Consider the following 22,898-nt stretch of genomic DNA (forward strand, 5'->3'; position numbering starts at 1 on the left):
AATTTTTTTTAAAACATTTTGAATTTAAGAATAGTGAATTAAACTGCCTTAGTAATGTACAAAGTAAGGAATTATAAAGTACCAAGGAATATCCAAATAATGTTCTCGGATAGAGAGGGGGGCTATAATTTTAGGGGGAAATTGAAATTTAAAATTCGCAGTGCTAGGACAACGTTAAAAATGTTCAGTATCTCTATTTGTGGAGTAAAGCTATGGAACAGTTTGAATGTGGAGCTCATGAAATGTACAACTATAAACCAGTTCAAAAAAAGGTATAAGGAACAGATCTTTATGAGGTATAGGGAGGAGGAATTACAATAACATGCTATTGATAATATAAGTGTATATATGTGGGTATGGGTATGGTACAAAAGAAAGCAAAATCAACAACAAAAAAACATACCAACATGGTATAATATCGCCCAAATCAAATCATATATGCAAATACTTGTGTTATGCATACAATACATATATACAGTACATAAATATACACATACCTATAACTATACACATCCATACGTACACAGACACCCATATCATAATTATGCACATTATGCTTATATATTATATACAATTATGCATATATATATATATATATATATATATATATATATATATATATATATATATATGCATAATTGTATATAATATATAAGCATAATGTGCATAATTATGATATGGGTGTCTGTGTACGTATGGATGTGTATAGTTATAGGTATGTGTATATTTATGTACTGTATATATGTATTGTATGCATAACACAAGTATTTGCATATATGATTTGATTTGGGCGATATTATACCATGTTGGTATGTGTTGGTATGTTGGTATGTTTTTTTGTTGTTGATTTTGCTTTCTTTTGTATATATAGTTTATTATGGTGGAAAGTGACGTTTGATTAATGGTGGTATAGAGGGTTAGGATTTGATAAGTTATTTACTTCTTCCTAATCCTTTCTGAACATTATTATGTTATTGCCTTGTGGCTACGCTATTCTGTTTGTTTATGACAATGTTTTGATGATTGCATTTTTTATTTTTTGTTGTTTTTTGTTTGTTTTTATATCTTCTTTACTGTTCAGAATAAAGCAATCAATCAATTATGCATTTATGTCAGTTTCTGTTTCACACTTTACACCTTCGTCCAGACACCAGTGCATATAATCATAATCATAGCTATAATTTATACAAGAGTCAAACAAGTTTTACACGTCAGCTAAAGGCACATTGTAAAGAAATGCTGTGAAACAAAGACACCTTCTAAAATAAAATAAAACGATATAGAGACTGTGACTAAAGTCACAGTGATTTGCACTAGCTGACCTGAACAAAATAATAATTTAAAAAACTGATTGAAAAAATCATGAAAATTGACAGAGTTATAAGTAATTGAAAAAAAATCCCGTTTTTCATGGATCATTCCGGTTCAGTGATCCAGATCAGCATCAAAAGTCATAGCAACTTAATTCAGCCCAGAGGGATTCTTCATGTGAAATTTGGTCATGACTGGTTGAAAATTGAGGGAGAAAGAGTGTCCTAAAAATGTTAGAATAATAATAATAATAAGGATAAAGTTGAAAGATCCTGAGTGAGAGTAACGATTTGTACCACCGCTGCTGCTAGCGCAAATTAATAAAGCACAGTACATAGCTGCAGAAACAAGCTGGGTTTTGGACTGTTTTCAAACTGCGATAAGTTAAAAAGCTTTTATTGTGAACAGATTACATTAAAATTGATCAGTTTATGAACAATCCTAGTGTTACAGTCAGGCTCCACCCATGTGTATACAGATGTTTTAAAAAAGTAAAAACCAGGGCTTTGAACCAGAATTTTTTTCCTATCGGTTCGTTCCGAACAGAAACGGAATTTTAACGTTTCCGGTTTTGGGTTCCACCATTAAATAGACGTTCCCGAACTGGTTAGAACAAAAAAATTTCGTTCCCGGAACGGTTAATTACGTTCCCTGTCAGCTGTTTAACAAATGGGTATAAAATTATGTCTCTGTCTCATCCAGCTTAAGCCAAAAGTAGGCTAATTCTATTACAACCTTCATTAAATAAGACAAGAAATAATTCAAAACAATTATTATTTCAAATGTTGGCGATTTGGATTCTCAGTATGTCTTCCCATCTACACAAACAGAAAAAATGCCAAAAATGAAAGATAATTCGTTTAGTGTGTTACCAAAGGCTAGTCAGGCCCTATGCATTGACAGGCTAACAGAGGTTAACGTCATTTAATGTTCGCGAGCCTCTCATTAACGTGGACAAATATATTGATATTGTATTTGAAATTGACGTTTTTGAATAACGATAGACTGCAATATTTACCTCTTATTTAAGATGTGGAGACGTGATAGTAGTCCACCCTCCCGCTCTCTACATTCAGTCAGCGAACGTCACACAGGAAGTGAACCCCAGCGGGTCATAGAAACTTGCGCAGGAGAAGAATGACTTTTTTATTTGTAGGCTACGGAAACTTATAAAAACCGGTATTAACTGGTTACCATTATTTTTAATAAGCGTTTCTGTTCTGGAACATAAAAAATAATAAAGTTTCTGGTTTCGTTTCTGTTCCATGTGAAATAGAAAAAGTTCCCGGTTTTCGTTTTCGTTCCTTGAACCGGTTCAAAGCCCTGGTAAAAACAAATAAAATCCCGTCCACATGAAGAGTGTTTTTGAAAACAATTTCCGCACAACTGATTCAAAGGAGAAAACACTCCAGTGATGGTGAAAGGACATCATTAAACTGTTATATCATGTTAATCAAGATTAATGTTAAAAGCTCCCTTCACTAGAAAAATTCACAAGCGGAAAACAACAAGCTAAAATACAGTAAATGTGAGCTGATAAGGTGCTTATGTTTACACATGAAACTGAATTAAACAAGATCAACGTGTTTTTTGATATCGTCGGTCTCAGTGCGGTTTGTAGAGTCAGATTTTTAGCATCGGATTCAGGAGCAGAACAGCAACGATCACGTTCATAACATGAGCATGTAATAATAAAACAAAGCAAAATTCAACTGCGATCACATTATTGGATGAATAATTTACAAACCACAAAGTAACAACCTGATCGGTACCCATGGCAAAGTTATAACACATTCATAATATGTTCATAACACATTCATAACACATGCTAAACATACACTAACGTTCGCATTTTCAAAACGCAAGGTTTTTTTTTTTTAGCTGTTCACACTATTATCAAAACACTTCACTTTCATCTCATTATCTGTAGCCGCTTTATCCTGTTCTACAGGGTCGCAGGCAAGCTGGAGCCTATCCCAGCTGACTACGGGCGAAAGGCGAGGTACACCCTGGACAAGTCGCCAGGTCATCACAGGGCCACTTCACTTTCAGGGATCCAAAATATAATTTTCATGCAAAATAAATGCAGAGGAAAAAAACCCTCTGCTTTCAAATCCATTTGTTGGCATGGAGACAGGCGCCATGTTGGTAAACAAAACAGCGAAATTATTTCAGTGTGAATCAAATCAGCATGTTATAATCTCCTCACAGTCAACAACCAAAAACTGATTTATAGTCTCTCCTGGGCACGTGGACATGATCTTGGTGCAAGTCAGCATCCACAGTTTTCTTTTTTTTTTAAGAATCCATATCCACATCTACAGATCCTTCTCACATCCACTCACAGGTTTATTGCCGTCCCGAATATGAGGTCCCAGTGTGTGAAATACGGCGCGTAATTCCCTGTGATGCGCTGATGATGGGCCTGGTGGAAAGGAGCCCCGCCGAAGCAGGGGAGTATCCTGTGTACAGCCCAGGGGAAGTCGTAACCACAGTGGTCCTCCACTGCCAGCCAGATGTTGAGAAGGTAGAAGAGGATTTCACTGAGCGGGTGGCAGCCCACCACCATGGCGCTCCCCACGGCCAGCACCTGCTGAGAGACGAGCTCCACGACGCTGGAGTCCATAGCTACGAGTGCAAAAGTGTGTGTGTTCACGTGGTGAGACTGGTGGAAGACCTTGTAGAGCCAGGGGTCTCTGAGGAACAGAAAGGATGTGGGTTTAAACAGAATTATACCACAGCGCTGTTAAATTCACTGTCAAATCTGAATTTGTGTTTAGTTTTAATTAGTTTCAGTTTGTTTGTTTTTTTATTCCAGGGACTCATTTCTATTTCATTTTAGTTGATTACATATTCAGTTTTATGTCATTTGAACACGTGATAATCATCTGTTTCAACACGGTTAAATATTTCAACCCGGTAAACAATATCACAGGGGGTTTTAGGACCCTGTGGTTCCAAGGCTCAACATTTCTTTTTTTTTTTTGGCCAAAAATCATTTTTGAAAACTGATGGAAACATTTTATTTTGCATTCGGAACATCCGAACAAAATGATATACATTAAAATTTTCAATGCTTTTTCATCTTCCAGTAGTTTGTGCAGTTTTACCATCATTTATCTCTTCATACAAAAGTCCTGTAAAAGTAACTGGAGGTTGAACAGCGGGTTGAAAATTTACAGCTCTGTCTCCAGTGTATTCAGTTTCGTGTTCGACATCATCCATTTCATAACCAGCGTCTGATAGATCAGATTCGACATTGGTGATAACGCGCAACGGAATACTTTGCTATTTTCCGATTACTACTCAACAACGCCATGCTAATAATATTCTTTAGTATAAATACACAGGTATACCTTTATAGGAAATCATGTGCTGATTGGTCGAGAGGTCCGGATGATTTATTTCTCGATAATCATCTCTAACAACTCTGCAAAATGGCGGCCGATCACGTCGTCACCGTAAGTGAGGAAGAATTACAAATGATGAAAGAAAACGCTGTTCCTAAAAACACTAAAGATGCTCCGAAGTTTGGTCTAAAACTATTCAAAGGTAAGGTGGGATTGGGATTTATTTTATCAATTTCAAAACAAAGTGTTTTATGTGGCTCAGCGTAGGTAAGTGACACACGTCTGCACTGCACCTTTATTACATTTACATGAAGATTTTGAAGTTTGAAATCAATGACTTTTTAAATACAATTTTTTTAAAAAAATAATCATGTGTATTTATGCTAAAACAATTATCCACCTTGACTTCGTCTCATTTATTCTTTAAATAATATAGGCTGGCTTTTTTGTGGTCTATCAGATATATTCCATTCAGCGAGCATGATGCTGAACGAGTCGAAGACGAGCAGCTGAATGGAATATATCTGATAGACCATGAAACAAAGCCAGCCAATATTAATATTATTATACAGACACAGTCTCTTTATATCAGCATTCTCAAAGGCCAAAGCGAGCTTCCCCGCGACTAGGTGCTGTTAGCGCGGCAGTCCAGTTACTTTCCAGCCGGTATAGTGTTAGCGAAGGCCAACATTAGCGTAGTCAAGCTGATGATGCTGATTATTATTATTATTATTATTATTATTATTATTATTATTTTCCCTGTGTAATTTACTGGTGGCCAGGTTTGTTTAAAAATTGTCACATTTGCTTGCTAGTGCAGAAGTTTTACATCTCCGGTGTGTGATGTCATGTTGTCTTGACAACCATGCAAATATCGTAAACCATATTCAACGCTCATTCTCCATTGGGTAGAGCGACATAATAAATGTAGGATAAGCGATATGCTAACAATATTGCATACTATCAAACCAAATGAATGGAACCCGCTAGAAGGAAATAGAACACGTTTTTATTCCATGGAAAAACGTGTCCTGTATGGATAATAATTCCCGATATTCAACTCATCTTCAGTGAATAATTGTTAAATATCTGCCACACGCTCCACTAAAACTAGGTTGGGTTCATTGCTTCATGCACCCTCTAGTGCAGGGGTCGCCAACTTTTCTGGGACTGAGGGCTACCCGAAGGATGAGAAACTACAACCCCGATTCCAAAAAAGTTGGGACAAAGTACAAATTGTAAATAAAAACGGAATGCAATGATGTGGAAGTTTCAAAATTCCATATTTTATTCAGAATAGAACATAGATGACATATCAAATGTTTAAACTGAGAAAATGTATCATTTAAAGAGAAACATTAGGTGATTTTAAATTTCATGACAACAACACATCTCAAAAAAGTTGGGACAAGGCCATGTTTCCCACTGTGAGACATCCCCTTTTCTCTTTACAACAGTCTGTAAACGTCTGGGGACTGAGGAGACAAGTTGCTCAAGTTTAGGGATAGGAATGTTAACCCATTCTTGTCTAATGTAGGATTCTAGTTGCTCAACTGTCTTAGGTCTTTTTTGTCGTATCTTCCGTTTTATGATGCGCCAAATGTTTTCTATGGGTGAAAGATCTGGACTGCAGGCTGGCCAGTTCAGTACCCGGACCCTTCTTCTACGCAGCCATGATGCTGTAATTGATGCAGTATGTGGTTTGGCATTGTCATGTTGGAAAATGCAAGGTCTTCCCTGAAAGAGACGTCGTCTGGATGGGAGCATATGTTGCTCTAGAACCTGGATATACCTTTCAGCATTGATGGTGTCTTTCCAGATGTGTAAGCTGCCCATGCCACACGCACTAATGCAACCCCATACCATCAGAGATGCAGGCTTCTGAACTGAGCGCTGATAACAACTCGGGTCGTCCTTCTCCTCTTTAGTCCGAATGACACGGCGTCCCTGATTTCCATAAAGAACTTCAAATTTTGATTCGTCTGACCACAGAACAGTTTTCCACTTTGCCACAGTCCATTTTAAATGAGCCTTGGCCCAGAGAAGACGTCTGCGCTTCTGGATCGTGTTTAGATACGGCTTCTTCTTTGAACTATAGAGTTTTAGCTGGCGACGGCGGATGGCACGGTGAATTGTGTTCACAGATAATGTTCTCTGGAAATATTCCTGAGCCCATTTTGTGATTTCCAATACAGAAGCATGCCTGTATGTGATGCAGTGCCGTCTAAGGGCCCGAAGATCACGGGCACCCGGTATGGTTTTCCGGCCTTGACCCTTACGCACAGAGATTCTTCCAGATTCTCTGAATCTTTTGATGATATTATGCACTGTAGATGATGATATATTCAAACTCTTTGCAATTTTACACTGTCGAACTCCTTTCTGATACTGCTCCACTATTTGTTGGCGCAGAATTAGGGGGATTGGTGATCCTCTTCCCATCTTTACTTCTGAGAGCTGCTGCCACTCCAAGATGCTCTTTTTATACCCAGTCATGTTAATGACCTATTGCCAATTGAACTAATGAGTTGCAATTTGGTCCTCCAGCTGTTCCTTTTTTGTACCTTTAACTTTTCCAGCCTCTTATTGCCCCTGTCCCAACTTTTTTGAGATGTGTTGCTGTCATGAAATTTCAAATGAGCCAATATTCGGCAGGAAATTTCAAAATGTCTCACTTTCGACATTTGATATGTTGTCTATGTTCTATTGTGAATACAATATCAGTTTTTGAGATTTGTAAATTATTGCATTCCATTTTTATTTACGATTTGTACTTTGTCCCAACTTTTTTGGAATTGGGGTTGTACTATATGGAGGGCTAGTCATTCAAAATAATTTACTTAAAATAAATGAAAGGCTTAACGTCCCTTTAAAATAAGACTATGTAGGATTATGTGCTTTTAATTAACAACAATCAAGAAATAGAAACTGGCATTTTAATATGAATATTTTAATTATAAATAATCATAATCTCAACACATCAACACTGTTAGGAATTACCAACTTTTTTTTGCAAATTCCAAAGTTTAATTATGCTAACCCTTATTAGCTAATGCTAATAAGTTAATAATGATGATAATGAACATATTCTGTTGTATTTTGTTGTTCCTTGTCATCTCATGTTGGGAAAATACATTTGCCCTCTTTTAGAATTATACAAACAAAAAGACATTCTGATATTCCCACTGCAGTTAATAGCTGTTACGTAAAAACAGGTCTGGAAATGCCAAAGGTGCAATAATAAAAGGCTATAATTTTCCTTTTTCAACACACAACAGCTCTGTGAAAGTTAAAACTATTCAAAATCCATTCCTTAGAAAACTGCGCTACAGCAGTAATATAACACTCGCACTTCTAACACAGCATACAAGTTGAAACCCTTAACTGCAGATTCATAACATTCAAGAAATCATTCTCTTAGCATTCTCTTAATATTCTTTTCTCTTCTAAGTTTTAAAATGCATTTCATGCATTGATTTTTGCCTGCGAATGGCTCCTAGTGGGAAGCCGGACACTGCATTGAGTCCACCAGTGCCCTGTAGTCAGGGCTGTAGCTTGACACAGCAACTGAGTGAATCTTCAAGCTGTAGATCAGTTAAGCAAGTTCTGTGTTTGTTTTTAATGAAATTCATGTTAGAAAAAGCTGATGCACAGAGATACGTTGAACCAAACAGATGCAGCTTTCAAGGCTACTGTGTGCACACCTTTGTATTTTTCTGAGTCCACAAGATACCAGAAGTTTGAGGATCCCTGGTGGGCTTTGAGAGTAACGTCGTTTTGCAGCATAATGATTTCCATTTCACTCTCATCAGCGTTCAAGTTGAATACTTCACCTAGTTGTTCAGAAATGTATGTGATGTCACATTACATGAAAGGATTAGCAATGAATGCAACACAAGGCTGCAGTTTATCAAAGTCATGAAATCTTTCTTCAAACTCTTGCCCAAGTCTAGATATTAGCTGGGTGTACTTTTCTACAGCCCTGTCTAAGGCTACAGATGCCGGGGCATTTCCATTCAAAACTGACTGCACAGGTGGAAAGTGCGGGAATTTCTTACTTTGCAAATGCACAGAGAAAATGTTCAGCTTTGCTCTGAACGTGTTCACAGCACTGATCGTGTCCGATACAATCTTACCTTTGCCTTGCAGTTCACAGTTCAAGTGATTCAGTTTCCCTTTGATGTCTGTCAGAAAGGCAAGGTCAAGCACCCACTCAGTGTCCCGGAGCAAAGTCGTGTTCTGCCCTCTGGATTCCATGAACTCTTTGATTTTGTCCAGAAGTGACAAAAAGCGCTGCAGAACTCGACCCCTGCTGAGCCATCATATCTCTGTGTGCAGCAAGAGGTCACCGTACTCAACTGGCAGCTCCTCCAGAAGAAGTTTGAATGCCCGGTGTTGTGTGGCATTTGCACGGATACTGTTGACAAGCTTCACTACCAGAGTCATGACATGATCAAAACCCATCACTTTGGCACAAATTGCCTGCTGATGGATGATGCAGTGGTAACTGAGGAAACGGGGAAAATCTGGATCGCTTCTGCAGTGCACAATAAGACCAGAATGACGGCCGGTCATCGCGACGGCGCCGTTGGTAGTTACCGATACCAACTTTTGAAGTGGAATGTTTTTCTCTGTAAAATAGTGCTTTATGGCCTCGTAGATGTCAACAGACCTTGTTGTGGTTTTCAGGGGCAGCAAAGTAAGCATCTCCTTCACAGTGAAATCACTGAACACCATTCTGACGAAGACCATCAGCTGCGCCGTGCTGGTTTTATCCACCGACTTGTCACATTGGATGCTAAAGTCAGAGGTGGAAAAACTGGATTGACAAAGTAAAAGTCCTGCTTAGGTTTTCCTTCTGCCTGTGCTCTCAACACAGGTGATTTCACCAATTAGCTCATCAACCTGGCTTAGGGGATGTGGTAATTAGGATCAGCTGGTTCATTGAATTGGCTGGAGCAAAAATGTGGCAGGGTTTTTACTTTCTGCACCCGGGTTTTTCCACCTCTGGCTAAAGTACCTGCATGTACTCATGTCACCATTCAGCTGTCCCACCAAGTTAGTGGACATGGCTGATACTCTCCTGGCAATGGTGTTGGCACTTAGCTGAACATCCACGATGGCAGTGAGGATCTCCTTCTCATTCTTGTGATCTTTAAACAAAGTGTCTGCAACCACTGACATCACCCCTTTGACCACCTCTCTGTCCAAAAATGCCTTTTTGTGCTTAGCCAGGTAGCATGCTGCTCTGAAGGAAGCTTCCGCAGGGCTCTACGTTAACTTTGAGACATGGTTGCCCATTCACGCAACCATTTGTAGAAATCTGGTTGCCTGAACTCAGAACATGGTTGCCTAAATATTACATACTTTTTTCCTTTGAATATGCCACAAACACATATGCTTACAACACAATGTTCACTCGCATGCTCTACTAATGCCTCTTAAAAGCTTATTTTGTTGATTTTCTTATGCTTCTTTGTGTTCCCTTGGTTTCTGGGTTCAATTATATTGTATCTAACCACTTTTTGTGTAAACCACCATGAATGTGCATTGTCATTATTATTATTCCTATCAGCATGATCAGTATCAGTTGAATGGCTGGTACTAGCTCTGGGCTCATCTGATTCAACATCCAAATTGGGATCATCTTTGGAGAGTTTGCTGGGTGGCCCAGGTTCATTCTCAGGTTTGACCAACTTCAATCCAGGAAACTCTGAATACCAGCTGGGAATAACAGTTCTTTACCTTTTCACCTCATACGGTTTCTTTGAATCCACTGATGAGCTTGATTGAGTTTTCTTTTTCTTCTCTTCCTTGTCTTTGTTTATTTTAAAACCAAATTTCTCCAAACCAGACATAATGCCAAAGTTTGTAACTTTGTTTATTTTATTTTTTTATTTATTATTCAACCTTCTCAGACGCTGTCTGTATCAACAAGCATTGACACTGGCGCCCCGTGCGAGTAATGCGGTAATTAGTCATGTAGTGAAGGACATCCCAATAGAACACTGAATACAGTATGCACTACGCGATAATTATTAGCAATGGGAAACTGCATTGCGAGCCCGCGATGTGCAAATGTGAATTCTGCTAGTCGTTGAACATCCCGTAATGATAACATGGACGCGGTCTTTCCGAGTCAAACAATCTCAAATCGTGATGGAATTTCATCATAATATGAATGAATAAACATCGTTTTTCACGCAAGTTGACATATTTGGGTAGTTGCCCGATCGGGCAAGCATTTGTGAGAGTCTGGTTGTCCGAATCTATTGAATGGTTGCCCCGGGCAATCAGGCTACTGTTAATGTCGAGCCCTGTTCCATAGCCGCTTGTGATTGCTTTGCCGGCTTGGTGAAAAAAGACTGTTGTCTGCCCAAAACTGCCTTGAGGTCACGAGTCTTTTGAGCACGTAATGCGCTGCCTGGAGGGTAGCTAGCATCAAACGTTCTGTGGCATGTAGAAAAATGTCATCTTCCACATTGTGTCTCTTAGCCAAGGCTACTGCAGCTCCACAGATCAGACACACACAACATTCACCAACTTGAGTAAAGAAGAACTCTTTCTCCCATTCATCCTGAAAGTGGTAAGTCTTCTTTTTCTTGCTCTCCGACATCATCTTTAAACACTTTTACAAAACTACCTTTTACAGAAAATTTACAACTTATCGCATTGTGTTGATCACTATCCATTGGTGGGCTAATGACTGAGGACTGAACGCAAAGGGGAGTTCGCGGTGGCATAGTAGGCTAAACTTTGACCCGGCAAAGAAAATTATCTACATTAGGCTTCTATTTTAATATAAAAATGTTAGGGGGATTTTTAGAATATATATTTCTGGATTAAACTTCAAGGCATCTTAAAACATGAAAACAATAAAAATATATTTTTTTATTTTTAAAGATTACCAAATATGATTTGAACAGTGCAGTAGTCACTGGCTATTTTTAGAACATCCATCGTGGGTGCCTCCCAGGTTCCCGGCGGGCTACCTGGTGCCCACGGGCACCATGTTGGTGAGGCCAGCTCTAGTGTTTAGTAGCGACATTCACTACCTTTGTGATATTTGTCGACGCCCACCGTTGCTAGAAGCACTGAATGTCTAGAAGTCGACTTTGTTGATATCCTCACTGAAAGGGTTAACTAAAAACCATGAGGTTCGTCACTTATGCTCTGTCTTGCTACATCTTTTTCCACTCAATGGGAACTTTGAAGCTGAACTTTAAGATTTGTCAGATTTTTCTGCTTTCATAATCTATATTACAAAAGGAAAGCTGTCTGTCTGTCTCTGTCTGTCTCTTCACCTCTGCATACTGGACACACAGACTCCATACTCTGCACATGGATTGGTGACACCCCAGAGGGGCCCAAGACAACATTTTCGATTTTCCAAACTTTGGGATTAGTACTAATCCCACACACTATTAATTTCCTGTCGGCTAATTGCTTGCGCTAACACACTGCACACAGCCTCGGCGGGGAATCCCCTCCCCCACTCGCCTGAGAGTTTCGATTGTACGGGACCTCACAATCAGCACTCCTCGCTGGAGACTTCCGCTCGGGCCGAGTCTATGTCACCGAGGAGACACAAGGAGCAATTTACATCATTTTGACAAAACACAGTGAAAACATATCTAATCACGTGTCCACTCAACTGTCCACTGGGCCAATCAGAGGAAATCAGGTTCATGGGCAAGGAGTACAAGTTAAAATGGAAATAAACCCATACAGGACATGCTTACTCCCGAACCTCTTCACTTGATAACAGTTAGCGAGTGTAACACGCTAACAGACACGGACATGCTTTATCTCCATCTTATAGTTGTTGGCTCGAGCTACACAGAATTTTAAAAGTTGAACGGATGCGACGTCCACCGTCTTGAAACGATAAAGATGATTTTTTTTTCTTATTTTATTTTTGTTCATTTTTTAAGTACGTAATCATTATTAGTTTCATTTAGTTATAGTTTTAGATTTTTTTTTTTCAGTTTACAAGAACAGCTGAAAACCATTAGCTTTTGCCTTAGTTGCAGTTGTAATTGTAGTGTACGATAATAATGCTGCGTTTCAAGACAATGGTACACTCAAACTTCCACATGAGAACTTACGACTTCTGAAAAACGTGCTCTCTCACAATCAACTCAGAAAACAATCTGGATATTCACAATAACGTCTTCGCACTTTGTTTTTGTCTTTATAAAGAACCCAGAAACGAGCTATTACAGCTGCGTACCGAGGATGAGCAAGATGGAAAATTTCTAAGTGCTTCTGTTTGTAGTCTTGACTCACAGTGAATAGTGGGATAATGTTGATTATTACAAACATCTTTGCAAAAACTACAATGCTGGCAAATTCACTAATTTTTTTTTGAATGCAAACATTTCATGTACAAGTGTGAACGACCTGCTACAAGTCATTCAGTAGCATTTGTAATATTACTGTCTTCCCAGTCACGAAGGAGGACACCATGACTGTGATGTCAGATTCGAACAGGAACTGACTTGTTCCAGGGACGGGCCACATTAAATGTAATGATAAACAGGTAAGAAGTAAGCTGTGATGTTCTTATTAAATACATGAATACAAATCATAAGTGTTGGAAAACTGTTGTGCTAGAAGAGGAATAAAACATGTAAGTACAGGAAAATACGCCTCTTCATCACACCAACTTAACCCTTTACAGACAGGATGAAGTAATGTGGTGTAACAGCTGAACTTTTCTTGTCATGGTTGAGATCTACGAGTCAGTATTTGTGTTGTATTTCAGATCTGGTGAATAAAATGTCTTCGGGGAATGTAATTACATGCCAATGTTGCTATAATCTCCTGAATATTACACAAATGCTATGACAAGAAAATAAACATTAAATATTTACTCTGGAAGATCTTTGCTAATAATCATAGAGGGCACTGTATATAGTGAATTATTATCCATACAGGACACTTTTTTGATGGAATAAAAACGTGTTCTATTCCCTTCTAGCGGGTTTCATTCGTTTGGTTTGATAGCATGCAATATTGTTAGCATATCGCTTATCCTACGTGTATTACGTCACTCTACCCAATGGAGAATGAGCATTGAATATGGTTTACAATATTGCACGGTTGTCAAGACAACATGACGTCACACGTCGGAGACATAAAACTTCCGCACCAGCAAGCGACTGTGACAATTTGTGAACAAACATGGCCGCCAGGTTTGCTTCATTAAATAATGAAGATTTTGAGAGAATTTTGAAAGAGAAAGAAGCGTTGAACACCTGAAAGGAATGTGTATGTGTAATAACGAGACCGTTAATGACGGCGTAGCTCACCCCGGCCCCGTCTAGTCCAGAAGGAACAATCTAAAGTGGGCCAGCTTGTGCAATAAATGTTGTGAGCTATATACACTATATAGAAGCGATATCCACCCTAGGAATACCGACCTATTTACCAGAAAGAATCCAAAATGTTGAGGAATTGACCGAGAAGAAGTGATTTTTGTTGAACTGCTCATTAAGGCTTAATTAGTCCATAACTTCATTAATAATTGTAATGAAGCAAATCTGGGTAGACATTATATGAACCCTAAGTACCCCACCTTCATGCCAGAAAGAATCAAAATCAGTGAAGAATTGAGAGAGAAGAAGCGATTTTCGTGAAATGTGGATGATGACGGACAGACGGACGATGGACAACACATGATGGCATAAACTCATCACCTGTCGGCCGGATGAGCTAATAATAATAATATTGGCTGTTTTTTCATGGTCTATCAGATATATTCCATTCAGCTACTTGTCTTCGACTCGATCAGTATCATGCAAGCTGAATGGAATTTATCTGATAGACCACTCAACACCAGCCAATATTATTTAAATATGTGCTATTTATAATCTTTTTGTTTTCAGGAACTGAAAAGGTACAGTATAAAGTCATTATTTTTATTATATTATATACACACACACACACACACACACACACACACTTCAAAGGAGTGTAAATCTAACATTGAGTTAATATATTTTTATACATTACACCATTTTTAATACAATATACCAAAATGAATTGATATATACCAAATTTAAAAGGTATAGCATGCAACTTTAAATTAGGGCCCAAGTCGAATGATAAGGGATTTTTGGCACTGATACTAACAACGATATAAAAACGAAAGGTCTGATTTCTGATAACCGATATCACCCAATACCCACCATCTACCCCTCAGAATTTTATCATCTTCAATAAACTTCCCTCTGCTTTAGGACCGTGACCTAACAACCATTGCTAAATAGTGTGAGAATCACTAATCATTCATACAACATGGGAGAAGGGAAAACATAATTCTTACAAACACTTTATCTCCCATGCCATGGAAGAGTTTTACCTTCAAAAAATAAGAAAAAAATTCCAAAGGCTACAAGATCTTACAACACATAGTTTCATCAGACAGTAATGTTATCAAGAAGTTTCACATCTTTAAAGTGACGTGACATTTCCAGAACATGGCACTAAGAGGAAACTCCATGAGAGAGATCTGCAAAGGTTGGTGCAGATTCTGGAAAAAACACCACACAAGACATGTGAAGATCTTCAGGCCGATGTGAAGCAATCTGGAGGGTGGTTTCAGCCCGTACCATACACCGTATATTAGACCAAGTAGGGCTTCAAGGGTGAAAACCAAGGAGGATGCCATGATTGGAAAAGGCAAGACTAATGTTTACAAATACTTTCATAGATTATTCCAGAAAGACTGTGGCTTATGATCTGTGGTCAAATGAAGCCAAAGCAGAGCTCTTTAGAAATGCAGTGCATCAGTTTGGTTAAAGGCAGCAAAAAGAAGCCCAGAAGGAAGAGTAAACTGTACCTATAAGTGAAACATGGTGGGGGTTCTATCACGCTGTGGGGCTGCTCTGCTGCTTCTGGTACTGGAGGAATCGAATGATGAAATCAAAAGACGAAGGCATTTTAGAGCAAAATATACTGTCCAGTTTCTGAAAAGGTTTGAGGGAAAGGTCTTGGGTCTTTCGACCCAAAACCCACCCCAGACTTGTAGTACCCGAGTCCAACTTGTTCCTTAATTTTAAGGACTCGTGACCTTGATTTGGACTTGAGCACTGATGACTCAGACTTGGACTCGTGCATTAACTGCATTTGGACTCATAAATTGGAGATGAGGACTTGGATATTTTCTTTATTTTTTCTATCATCATAATAATTTGGGCTGATCTGAGATTTGAGCAGCAGAAAATGGAGCGAAACCTCATATCAAGAAAAGACCATGCCATCAAATAGCATCAACAGCTAGCTGCAACTGTTGTGAAGGAGACACGTCCAAATGGAGACCCCCCCCCCCCCCCCCCCCCCCCCAGCTCTTCCATTGGTGCAAACTGCAAGTGGGAAACATGGCAGGTGCCAAGTCCATCCTTATAGAAATGACTCCAAGACCAGAAATGTAAGAAATACATCTGTAAGGAGAATGCGTGCGCACACACACACAGTCTCCAAGCATTGTGTGTACAGTAATGCAGAAAAAAATGCTGGAGTGCAGCTTCTTGTGGCCTGGAGGAAAAACTCGTTTTGGTGACTATGAATCTGTTTTTTTTATTTTACGATCTCACTCATACATATTCACATCTATTACACTTACAAAGGCACAGAACAATCCCTGAGACAATGCTTGCTTAGTTATGAGGCGTTTTTTTTGTAAATAAAGAACTGTTATGCATGGTATGGTGGTACAGTGGTTAGCTCTGTCGCCTCACGGCAAGAAGATTCTGGACTTGAACCTTATGGTCGACTGGGTTTTTTCTGCGTGGAGTTTACATGCTTTCCTCATGCCTGAGTGGGTTTCCTCAGGGTGCTCCGGTTTCCTCCCACAGTCCAAAGAGATGCGGATCAGGTTAACTCTACATTAAACTCCCACAGGTGTGAATGTGAGTGTGAATGGCTGTGTGTCTCTCTGTGTTAACCCTGTGATAGACTGGTGATCTGCCCAGGGTGAACTCCGCCTCTCACTTAATCTCAGCTGAGATTGGCTCCAGCTCAACCATGACCTGCGATGGATAAGTGGATAGACAATGAATGGATGGATAGAGATTCTGATGTGTTCTTTGCTGATGTTCTGATGATGATGATCCTTCTAAATGTTTGAATTTGTGGGGGAGCTCCCTGATGTCAAATTGACGCCAAACATCATTGATGTTTTTGGGTCCATAGCAGGTAAAGGGTTATACAACAAGGGGTTGCTAGCCCCAGGCAGTGGACAAGCAGGCTGCCCACTTCACGGTGGTGTAGTGGTTAGCACGGTCGCCTCACAGCAAGAAGGTTCTGGGTTCAAACCCAGCAGCCGGCGAGGGCCTTTCTGTGTGGAGTTTGCATGTTCTCCCTGTGTCTGCGTGGGTTTCCTCCGGGTGCTCCGGTTTCCCCCACAGTCCAAAGACATGCGGTTAGGTTAATATAGGACGGCCTTGGGCTGAGGTGCCCTTGAGCGAGGCACCGAACTCCCGACTGCTCCCCGGGCGCTGTTAGCATGGCTGCCCACTGCTCTGGGTATGTGCGTGTGCTCATTGCTCATGTGTGTGCATGTGTGTGTTCATTGCTTCAGATGGGTTAAATGCAGAGAGGAAATTTCACAAGTGTGTGATGAATAAAGTTGTGCTTGTGCTTTTTCCATGCTTGTGTTCCTTGATAGGTAGATATTGGAGTGGAAACACGAAGTAACGTGAACAAGCCATCTTGTTCAAAGAGGTTGATTGTTGAAGGGCCAGTGGGCTGACCCAAGCAGGGACTGACCCTGATTTTTTTTTCAGGATTTTGTACCCTAGACCCGCTGCGTTCTGCAAAAACCAGGGGCACCAATGTGAAGGCACAGCGGACGGTCTTCGCCTTGTGAGAGGCTCGATGGTGGGCCATGATGTTGGGTTGGCCTATTTTGCGCTTCACATGATGCTGGATATGGGGAGACCAGTCTGGGATGTTAAATGGCCAACCAGAAAGGTACTACTCCTTCAGTGATCCTTGCCCCAGACGGCAAACACAATACGTTATTATTCTTCATAACAAATTATTAAAGTTTTTCTTTCCAAATGTTATAAGTAACAAAAGTCTGTACTTAGAAAGAATACGAAGCCATTAAAAGATCAAAAAGATCTTTCTTTCTGATTTTAGGTCAATCAGTGAGATTTTATGGTAATATTGTTCTATAGTCGTGTAATAGGTATTCTGGATGTATAAGGGGTGCTGGGTAGTGTTGTAGTCAAGACCATCCAAACCGAGAGCAAGTCAACATCAAGACTAGACCAGGGTGTGTGAAGGGGGGTGGGGGAGGGGTGACATCTGTTAACAGTAACAAAAATGTCAAATTAGTCACGTTACTGGTCACATTTGAAACAGGAAGTTTGACATCCAATCACATTAATGATGTTAACAAATAAATCAGGCAGTTTAGTGAAATCCCCACAGTTGTGGTCTTGACCAGTCTTGAAATAAAATCCCAAGTCTCTATGTCTGAGACCGACACAAGATCGAGTAAAGATGCAGTCGATTCTGAGATGAGACCGAGATGTTCAAAAAGTGGACTTGAGACTGGGCTCAAGTCCTACAACACTAATGGTGGTGGTGATGCGTGGGAGGGGTATGCTTTATTTAAAGGGCTATTGAAGTCATTAACAATGAAAAAGTACCTGACATTTTTCGGTAACTATTTTAATTACAATTATAAAATAATTCTAGAAGCTTAAATTGTTAGTTATGTGCAGGTTCTTGCCCAAACTGATAATTACATCATCAGTTTTTCTTTGTCTAATCAGACACAAGCTACGCCACCACATTTGCCAGAGCAATTGGGGATTAGGTGCCTTGCTCAAGGATTCAGGGACTCAAACCAGCAACCTTTTGGGCCCAAAGCTGTTTCTCTATCCATTTGGCCATGGCTTCCCTACTTTTGCAAGAGTCAAACTGATCCCAGGGATAAGAGATTTAGTAAATTTGAACATAACAGGCGGGTTAACTTGGGGAAGCCATAGCCTACTGTTTAGAGCAGCAGCTTTGGGACCAAAAGGTTGCTGGTTCAATTATCTGGAACAGCAGGAATGGCTGAGGTGTCCTTGAGAAAGGCACCAAGCCCCCAACTGCTCCCCAGGCTGCTCTGGATAAGAGTGTCTACTAAACGCCATTAATGTAATGTAATGTCCTCTTGGCTCAGAGGGGTCCATGTAATGATGTAATTATACCGATTGGCTAAGGGCGACGAGGGTCAAGGACATCGTGTGCTAGCAGCGCAGTTGAAGTGGGCGGGTGTCAAACTTGAAACTTTTAAATCACGATTGGAGTTAATAATAAACGATATCACTGAATAATGTTCCTTACCTCTAACCAGTGTGTGTGTGTGTGTGTGTGTATATATGATTTTGTATTGCTTTTGATGGTTTCATATATTTCGTAATGATATAATTTTTATTTTTTAAATATTTATCAACATACTGTCATTGTGGCACAGGAACCTGTGATTGGTGGACAGCTGACAAAGGGTGCCTCCCATTGGTCATGAATTGTGACGACAAAATCATAAACACATACGGGACCCACTGATTGGCTGTTCACATACTGAAGCCAAGCAAAGATGTCCGGCGTCTGTTGCTGTTGTCCGAAGAAAACTACAGCTAAAAAAGCTCTACTGCTGGATTACTTGGACAATCTTAGTCAGAAAGAACCAAAGGATAGATATACAGTACATGCAAATCAGAGTTTATTAGCGATTCTGATCCATACAAAACTCTGACCTAAACAATGGGCTAGATGGTATCCCCACCCCTCCATGTCTCATGAACCCCAAGGACCTGTAGTTACACAGCTATCTGCACTCTGTCATTTATACGGTGATGCTTATTATTGTTAAAACAATATCTGAAGCATTATTATTTGTAAAATATCTTGCTCTAAACTTACAATATTGTTTGAAAGATTTTATTTTAATTCTGTCTAATAGTGGTCGGTACAATAATTACAAACACTAACAGAATCAGCACATTCCAGTTGTAGCTGTAGTCATACAGTAACTATAATCATCCTTGTAATAATTTCAATAAATGGTTAATATTCAGTTCCCTTTTCATTTATTCTCTATTCAAAGGCACAGCTGAGTCAGACAGGTTGATCAGTGTGTAACGGACAATAACAATTTTATCCAAAATAGTTTTTCCTGCCTTAGTCAGAACTCTCTCAGACTGTAGGTTCATTTCTACACTCTGGTTCCACAGTGATTTTGCACAGAACTGTTTTCCTTTGAAAACAGAAACAAAGCTCCAGCATTATTATTATACTCATTCAAAACTCTACAGCTTAATATACCCTAAATTATTCATTCCTCTGCTACTAGAACTTATTTCTGAATGTGTCTGCATATATTGGTGTTATGGTTTTGTGGATTTATGATAATTATGGTGCTTCACCTATTTAAAAAAAAAAATCAACTGCATTCTGTCCTCTCCAAAATAAAATAAAGCTCTGGGCAAGTGGAATTGTTTTTCGGGCAAGTATGTTTTGGGTGCTGCTCGCCCATTGGGCAGGTAAGGCTGGGAGATTTTTTTCAAGGACTGCATTTGTTGCATAAAGACAAAAAAAGCCTCTTGAACACAATCTCAAAACAGTGGATACTTTACAGTTTACCATATTGTGCATTCAGAAATCTAGGGTTAGTGTTAGTGGTTAGGAATAGGGGTTAGGGTTAGTGTTAGGGGTCAGAATTAGGGGTTAGCGTTAAGGGTTAGTGTTGGGGTCAGTGTTAGGGGTCAGGATTAGCGTTAGGAATAGGGGTTAGTGTTAGGGGTCAGGATTAGGGGTTAGTGTTAAGGGTTAGTGTTAGGGGTCAGAGTTGGGGTTAGTGTTAGGGGTCAGGATTAGGGGTTAGTGTTAGGGGTCAGAGTTGGGGTTAGTATTCGGGGTCAGGATTAGGTATTAGCGTTAGGAATAGGGGTTAGTGTTAGGGGTCAGAGTTATGGGTTAGTGTTAAGGGTCAGGATTAGGGGTTAGTGTTAGGAGTTAGGGTTAGTGTTAGAGGTTAACCTTAGTTCTAGCGGTAAAGTGTAAAATAACCGAAAGAGGTTTACCTTCACCTGAGGTTCATCACACGCTGGGATATGCAACGCATCTCTACATGTGTAGTGACTCCTCCAGGCAGTTATGTACCTCAGAGTGAAGCAGCCTTTTGGACTTCTTTCAGCCGGTACCGGTAAGGGTACCTGTTATTCAGTACCGTTATGGGCCAATCTGACTGCTGTCTGATATATCGCTCGGGTAAGAGTTTAAATGTACTGTTTCAAATAAAACATTTTAATTCAGAAGAACCCATCCTCATCCTCACCCATCCCCATCCTCACCCCATCCCCATCCTCACCCATCCCCATCCTTCTGAAACTGATGGTGTGTAAGCGGAAGTCTCACCTGTGCACGATGTAATGCACCACGAAGAAGGAGGTGTCGAACACGAGCAAGCACAGAAAGCAATCCAAGCACGCGACCAGCAACGACGGCGCGGCGGCCAGCGAGCGCTCGTGCTGCGCGAAACCGGAGTGCATCCGCGCGTACCCGATGCACGCGCTCACGGGCAAGACGCACAGCGCGTACTTCCACGAGATCCGCGCGAGGCAGAGAACCCAGTCGCGCAGGCTCACCGGCTTCCTGTGCATCCGGTACCGCCTGATCCACGGCACGCGCGGGCCGAGCGCATCGAGCACGAGGAAGAGCGCCGACAACAGAACGTGAGCCGAGAACGCCACGCACGCGCCCCGCAGCGGCGCCGCGCGCTCACCGGAGCGCTCCCGGATCCAGTCCCAGGCGGGCTGCAGCAGCGGGACGTCGCACCCGAGCAGAGAAGCGACACCGTCCAACATTCTCTCTCTCTCTCTCTCTCTCTCTCTCTCTCTCTGAACGCTCAAACGATTCGCATGCAGTCCGGTGACATGCGCGAGACTTTTCCTTACAAGCCTTTTTTTACTTCATGTGGCGGAGTTCCCGGTGCCGCTGATCCCCTGATCCTCTCCAGCGCGGAGCTGCACCGGCTTCTCTGCGGTCTTTGCCTTTATAAGTCGTGTGAGTGCACGCGCGTTTCCGTACGCACACCCACAACACCCATCAGTGAGCAGTGCAGCACGCGCACACGGTTCCAGCCAGACAGCAGCACGCGCTCACCGGAGCCAGCGCTTACCGAGAACTCAGTGAAAGTTGACGCATGATGTCATATTTGCGTATTCATCATTTTCTGTGGAACTTTAAGCCTTTATTCGCTCCACAGCACAGTCATCTCTCTCTCTCTCTCTCTCTCTCTCTCTCTCAGCAACTGGGGATTTGGTGCCTCTTGTTTCAGCCATGAATGGAGACAGAGATCTGATTCTTGCGCCCACATTTTCCTGCCGGTCCAGGAACTCGAACCCGCGACCTTCTGGTCCCAAAGCTGTTTCTCTAACCTTTAGGTCATGTTCATTTGCAGACCAAAATATATTACATGAAGAATGAAGAACAACAGAAGAATAGAATAAGCTTGTGACATTTCTTACAGAACAAGATCTCATGTTTGGTTGCAGCCCCGAAGCCATTTTCATCTCATCTCATCATCTGTAGCCGCTTTATCCTGTTCTACAGGGTCGCAGGCGAGCTGGATCCTATCCCAGCTGACTACGGGCGAAAGGCGGGGTTCACCCTGGACAAGTCGCCAGGTCATCACAGGGCTGACACATAGACACAGACAACCATTCACACTCACATTCACACCTACGCTCAATTTAGAGTCACCAGTTAACCTAACCTGCATGTCTTTGGACTGTGGGGGAAACCGGAGCACCCGGAGGAAACCCACGCGGACACGGGGAGAACATGCAAACTCCGCACAGAAAGGCCCTCGCTGGCCACGGGGCTCGAACCCGGACCTTCTTGCTGAGGCAACAGCGCTAACCACTACACCACCGTGCCGCCCGGCCATTTTCATATTTACAGAATTTTATAATTTCTATGAAGAGTTAGTTGGGAAGTGGGTACAGGTGGGATCACTGGTGATTAGTGAGTGGTTGTCAGGAAAACAGGTGCTCAGTGAATAGCCAAATATTAGTCTCTGTCGTGCACCAGAATGTGTTTTGATGCACAGAACAGTCGGGCTGAAGGACGCACTGAAAGCAGCCATTTTGTCTGCACCATCATCTTACTTAGGGAAAAAACAACAGTGGCGGCTATCCAGTCGCTTCTTCAGGAGGAGAAACCAAAACC

General features: G+C 41.0%; 1 protein-coding gene and 1 long non-coding RNA gene across 2 annotated transcripts; one reads left to right on the forward strand and one right to left on the reverse strand.

The window, feature by feature from the left end:
• Positions 1–1,716: 1,716 nt before the first annotated feature.
• ch25hl3 (cholesterol 25-hydroxylase like 3) lies at positions 1,717–21,702 on the reverse strand. The gene is made up of 2 exons (XM_060906815.1): positions 21,084–21,702; positions 1,717–4,007 (listed from the first exon to the last, which is right to left on the reverse strand). The coding sequence occupies exons 1-2, from the start codon at positions 21,530–21,532 to the stop codon at positions 3,653–3,655; spliced, it is 804 nt and encodes a 267-aa protein (XP_060762798.1). The 5' UTR covers positions 21,533–21,702; the 3' UTR covers positions 1,717–3,652.
• LOC132872185 (uncharacterized) lies at positions 13,124–19,579 on the forward strand. Its single transcript, XR_009651393.1, has 3 exons — positions 13,124–13,203; positions 17,453–17,639; positions 19,141–19,579. It is a non-coding gene; the product is annotated as an uncharacterized LOC132872185 (long non-coding RNA).
• Positions 21,703–22,898: the final 1,196 nt, after the last annotated feature.

Source organism: Neoarius graeffei, chromosome 24 (assembly GCF_027579695.1).
Source record: "Neoarius graeffei isolate fNeoGra1 chromosome 24, fNeoGra1.pri, whole genome shotgun sequence".
Taxonomy (NCBI): domain Eukaryota; kingdom Metazoa; phylum Chordata; class Actinopteri; order Siluriformes; family Ariidae; genus Neoarius; species Neoarius graeffei.

What these genes read in the sequence shown, in the direction of transcription:
- ch25hl3 (XM_060906815.1), bottom strand. Translation starts at nt 21,532, where the DNA reads ATGTTGGACGGTGTCGCTTCTCTGCTCGGGTGCGACGTCCCGCTGCTG. An exon ending in GTGCATTACATCGTGCACAG is followed by an intron (nt 4,008 to 21,083) that starts GTGAGACTTCCG and finishes TCTGTTCCTCAG; the next exon opens with AGACCCCTGGCTCTACAAGG.